The following is a 6,006-nucleotide window of genomic DNA, read 5'->3' as shown; positions in this document are numbered from 1 at the left end:
CCACTCACACTTCTTTAAGCCACCCTATAGAAGTTAAAATATTTTCCTGAAATACATCCTAGCACATACTTAAGGTTTGCACTTAAACAAAATTCTCAATATTTTTTATTCTAGGACCCTGTATAGTAGTGATGGGCGGTTATTAAAAAATAACCGGTTATCGGTTAACCGGTTAAAATAAAACATAATTTAACCTGTTTCGGTTAACCTGAACTAAAATAACCGGTTATAGTAATAACTGGGTTTTAGGTTATTTTATTTATTTTTGTGTAAACTAAACTGTAAAAAAACAAATAAAATAAAAATTATTTATTTTGTAAAAAAAAGAACAAATTTAAAAAAAAATAATTTTAAATGTTCCAATATTTGGGATCAAGTGATCCCAAAAACACTAGCTGATTAGTATGACTAGGAGTCAATCTACTTCTTGAATCACTAACTACATAATTTAAAAAAGATACGACTCTTTCAGAAGATACAGATGCTCCTAGTGATGTTAAATATTTAAGGGCAATTTGTGAGGTCTTTGGAAAGGCATTTTTATTTTCTACCCAATAGCGAATTGGACAACATTTTCGGGGTAGTGTAGGCTGATCTAAATATAATTTTAATTCCTTGGGAATACTTCCTGGATCTTCATCGTCTGTCCTTTGACTGGAGGCTACCTCGTCATGTACCATCCAAATGTTTTTTATGTCATATTCTGTAGTGTCACTACTGTCATAGCCTTGGGTTTCCGTTTGTTCTAAACTTGGGTCCTTTTGGATCTGTTCATCCCTTATTTCTATTTTTGCTCGATTAATAACATTTGTTAGTGTAAGAGGAGAATGGAAGTGAATTTTTTTGAATCTTGGATCCAATAACGTTGATATACCCAGCAGTATGTTTTTCTCTTGAGGTAATAATCTTTTCTCATGTTGATTTTTTAGTTCATGTTTAAGTTGTTGACAGATTATGCTTGTTACACTAATTCTTTCTAAGGAAACTTTAATACAGTTTGTTAATGGAATAACTAAACTAGAAGACACATATTTTTCTCCCGAGATGTCTTTGGTTGCAAGTTCAAACGGTCTTAATAATTGCAGGCATTCTTCAAGAATGGAAAGTTCATTGGCAGTAACCATGGATGGTGCTCTTTTATGAGTCCCCATTAATAAAATTCTTCCAATATGCCTTGACAGCAATAAAAACCTCTCTAAACAATAGAACGTGGAATTCCACCTTGTGGGCACTTCTTGCTTTAGGTATAAAAAGGTGCCATTACATTTTCCTTCTCTTTCTTGCTCATTTCTTAGGTCGTCCTGAGCAATGTTGCTGTGTTTGAAGTAAGCAACAATGCGTTTGACTTTTTCAATGATTTCAACTAAATCTGGAACTGCCCCAAGAGCTTTGGTAACAACTAAATTTAAATTGTGTGAAAAACACGGAATGTGTCTTTTATTATCTAAAAGTAATCCTACTGCAGCAACTATATTAGCTGCATTGTCTGTGGTAGCCGATACTATATTATTTTTTGAAATGTTCCATGAATCGATCATTTCAGTTAAGTCACTTGAAATATTTTCAGCTGTATGGTGAGGGGTTAAGTTTTTGACCCCAAGACAAAATGTCTCCATGCTAGTTGTTGCATCATCTGTAAAAGCAAAGTCACATAATTAGGAATCAGGATAACATGGAAGAATGGTAGAATAGAATGGTAACCAAAACTTACCAATGTAATGAGCTGTTAGTACTATAAAACTTCTGGTAGAATTCATTACTGTTGCTATGTCTGTTGTTATGGATATTCTTTTGACTTTTGTTAGATGGGAAGAAACAAGTGCATGTAAGGAAAAGTACTTTTGCTCCATAAGTGATGTAATCTAAAAAAACAGTTTTTATATTTAACAACTAGTAAAAGGTTAAGCTACCCAAATCTAAAATTCAATATAACTAAATTTAAATCTAACCCACCTTTCTTCTACTGGGTGGCTTATATAATGGAACAGTAGTTTTCAAAAAAAAATTTAATCCTTCTTTTTCTGTGCAACCTAGAGGAAGGTTGTCTTTACAAATCATGAAAATTAGGGACTGGGTTATGGCAGATTCTTTTGTTCCTCCAACTAAAATAAAAGTTAAAATTAGTATTATGAATCATTTTGTCCCAGTGAAAAAAAAAACAAAAAATAGAGGATCAGTATCTTCAAATTTGCTTATACCAACAGTAACTACTAATAATAAGATAAAAATATAGCATACCCTCATAACTTTTTTGGTTTTTAATAATTTTCATTATAGTCGGTTGAGCATAAACTTTAGCAGGAGTCCTTGAGGATGTCGAGGAACTTGTAGATAAAGGTCTATCAGTATCAGTCTTATAATCAACACTTTGAGTGATCTAAAAAGCACAAATTTAAATTAAATATGTATTTTATTATTACTACAAATTATAATTAAATAATAATATTAATAATTTTAATAGGTTTTTTACTTCTTTTTACTACTTTTCAATAGGTTTGCTACTTAAAAATGTCTACATATAATTGTAACTATTATTATTTACCTCACCATTGTCATCAAAATCAGATCGTACTGATTCTGTGGAACAGGAAGAGTCTACTGTTGACAAGCCTGAAGGTACTGCTTCAGAATCAGGTACATCACAAGTATCAAGCCTTTGTTTTTTTGTATTAAATTTATCTAAGCTCAAGCTACTATTGCTACTTTTATTATTATTTAAGTCTTTAGCCACTCCTGGGTGTTTATGGGTTAAATGATTTTTTAGATTAGTCGTTCCACCACCACATCGATAACATTTACCACACAAATTGCATTGGCAGATACCATTACCTTTTCGTTTGAAGAAATTCCACACGTCACTTTTTTTTGCTGGCATTTTCCACTACTTATTAACTGAACACTGAATATAAAAATCTTTAATAAAGATCAAGATCATTACAAATCGAAACAAAACTCCAAAAGTCCAAAACCAAAACCCGCCGTTTCATCAACATTGAGGTTAGATTTTACCACAGAATATGGTTTACATTTTACATAAGATGTCAGATGTCATATGCAAATGTAAATACAAATCCAAAATACTAAAATTCCAAATCCGAGAGAAGATTTTTGATTTTTAAGATTTAAATTGACAATTTTGAAAAAATAAAAATGTAAAAAAAGTACGGACGAACTGAGATAAAATAAAGCGGACGAGGTAGATTTAGGATTTAGTAGTAGTTAGAGCTAGGTCGAGCTAGATATCTTTTAAAAAAATAACCTGTTTTAGGTTATTGAGGGATGCACCAGGTTATTAGGTTTAACTGGCTAAAAAAATAACCGGTTATTCACCGGTTAATTTAATACAGTTAATCGGTTTTTTCAAATAACCGGTTATTTTCGCCCATCACTAATGCTAAAGATACAGCTTTATTTATTTGTCAAATTTCATAGAAACCAACGCCAACCCAGCACAATATTTTTTCTACTCGTAGTAAATTCCTTGAAATAATAATTTCTGAATATGTTTTAAAACGTAACTCGCTATGGAAAAAAATATTGTTTTATACACGACGATAAAATTGCATTATCGTAAAAAATACCGTTTTATCGTCTTGTATAAAAAATAACTATTATTCGAGTATTAGATAAAATGTATAGAGGACTGATACCAGGGTTCGGAAAATTACATGTTACTTTTAAAAACTACATAAACTACATCACATGTAGTTAATGTAATTTATGTAGAGGGTGTAGTTTATGTAACCTATGTATGTAACTTTCAAATGTCAAAGGTTTGAGATGAGGTTATAATAAGTTGAAGCTTTAAAAACACATAATGTATTTAAGAAAACAGAAGAAATATGGCTTTAAATATAATATTTACATCATATTATCTCTATTACACCTCATACAAAGGAAAAATATTCATAATATCAATACATAGTTTATTAACGTAGTTTTCATGTAGTTAATTAACGGGAAAAGACGTAGTTTTTGAAGAAAAACTACACGTAGTTAATCAGGTAAATTACGTCTTAGTTAACTACTTCCGAACCCTGACTGATACGTTGGAGACATGGGGGTACTTTTTTCTTAATCTATCTAAGTCCAATCTAATCTAAATGGTGGTACCATTTGATTCTTAACAGTTGTCTAAGGTGTCTCTGTTGCAACTTGTTTAATGCGCTCGCGTGCCGGCGCTGCGGTATGGCACCCAGGTTTCCCTTCCATATAACAATGTGTTAGTGAAATTATTATTGGGAATGTGTGGTGGGAATTATTATTGCTCGGTACACTGCAAGTTTCGTTTTTGTGCTCAAGTCATGATTGTAGAAAACCCTGTCTTTTAATTAAACTATTTTTTAACTTACACCTGTATACTTAAAAACAAAAATCATAAAACTCTTCACGAAAATATATTAAATTTTTCATTTCACATGCTTTGCGTGTTCAGGCTCATACCCGTTAATTTACTTGGGAAATTTTTGAGCCTTCTGAAATATTAAACTCCTTCGTAGTATGGGGAAGATTTTGCAGTGAGGCCCCAGGCCGGGTAAATATTAATTTTATCTCTCGAACGCTTCGTGCCAACGACACGGTGAGTAGATCTCTTCCTCCATCTTTAGTTTTGATTGATGTTCCCGTCGTCGGTTTAAAAATGGGTAGATGAAGTAGAATAATCAAATTCCGTAAGGGCATTAGAGCTTATAAAAGTAAATATAAAGGTATTTTTGGCATGCTTGCATGATCCGGTGATACCAAGGCGTACACATTGTTGATGAATATTTATTAGAAATTCTATAAGAATAAGTAATCCGTATAAAAGCAATAGATAATTAAATTATACTAGGTCAATAAAATTTCTTGTATATTAAAATAGTTCTTTTTTATTTAATTAAATTAATTTCGGGAGACGATGATGCAATTTTATCGTCGTGTATAAAACAATATTTTTTTCCATAGCGAGTTATGTTTTAAAAAATATTCAGAAATTATTATTTCCAGGAATTTATTACGAGTAGAAAAAATATTGTGCTAGGTTGGCGTTGGTTTCTATGTAATTTGACAATTAAATAAAGCTGTCTCTTTAGTTGTCAGCATGCCCTAGACACTTAATGGTAATTTTATGGAACTACAAATTTAGTTTCTTCCGCATCGCCAGACGGCACAACAGACATTAAAGTACAGATTTCTAATTTATATATCAAAATGACATCACAGCCTCTATATTTACTACCATCTATGGTCTAGTTTTGGTTTAGTTGTCAAAAAGTTGGTGATCCGTCAAGTTATTTATAAATCATTTTTAAATAATTATTAATTCAGATATTCCTGATTTGCCGGAAAGTTCGGTGATTTGTGTTTATAGTTTGTGTTTTTATTAGTTTATGCATTTTGATATTTACAATCGACCATCATTTTTGTGTGAGATACTAAACTTTTTTTAGCAAAGTCCTTTTAGACAGCTTAGATGAATAATACATTTATGAACGAAATAAAAAAAAATAATCATAAATAAGTAAGTACAGAGTTGGTAATATAGTACTTTAACAATTAGTAGTCTATAATCATTTTATTATAATATTATAATTTATTTGTTAAATCAAAAAATAGGGGTAATTGTTGCATATACGGTTTTCGGCTATTTTTGGATTATATAAGAAAATTTTTATATACTCACATTCTATTGTCCTTAGAGATTGCAAATATGCTGGGGGAGAAGAGAAATTGTGTTTCTTTAAGTATTTGGTCAACCAAACAAACTTACGGGACAGGGGAGCGAATAGGGGTGCTGGGCGGGGTAAAATCAATATTCTGATTAAATATACTCATAATAAAAACATTTTACAATCCTTTAGTTAAGCTTTTAATGTAAAATTTTTTCAAAAAACTATGAAAAACTGTTTTATTCAGAAATCATTGGCAGGTTACATTTGGGTTACATTGAAGGATATGCTGACAGTAGTGAAGGTTGAATTTTGACAAACATTGTGAATTGATGCATGGTTGCCAAATCAGCTAGTA

General features: G+C 31.1%; 1 protein-coding gene across 1 annotated transcript; it reads right to left on the bottom strand.

Annotated features, from left to right (window-relative positions):
- Positions 1 to 338: 338 nt before the first annotated feature.
- LOC115880153 (zinc finger BED domain-containing protein 4-like) lies at positions 339 to 3,366 on the bottom strand. The gene is made up of 5 exons (XM_030897285.1): positions 2,543 to 3,366; positions 2,239 to 2,377; positions 1,954 to 2,102; positions 1,712 to 1,862; positions 339 to 1,633 (listed from the first exon to the last, which is right to left on the bottom strand). The coding sequence occupies exons 1-5, from the start codon at positions 2,873 to 2,875 to the stop codon at positions 351 to 353; spliced, it is 2,055 nt and encodes a 684-aa protein (XP_030753145.1). The 5' UTR covers positions 2,876 to 3,366; the 3' UTR covers positions 339 to 350.
- Between the last annotated feature and the right edge of the window lie 2,640 nt (positions 3,367 to 6,006).

Source organism: Sitophilus oryzae, unplaced genomic scaffold (assembly GCF_002938485.1).
Source record: "Sitophilus oryzae breed Bouriz unplaced genomic scaffold, Soryzae_2.0 scaffold_1618_pilon_pilon, whole genome shotgun sequence".
Lineage (NCBI taxonomy): Eukaryota > Metazoa > Arthropoda > Insecta > Coleoptera > Curculionidae > Sitophilus > Sitophilus oryzae.
Note: the sequence above shows the minus strand (reverse complement) of the source record. Positions and strands in the feature narration are given on the sequence as shown.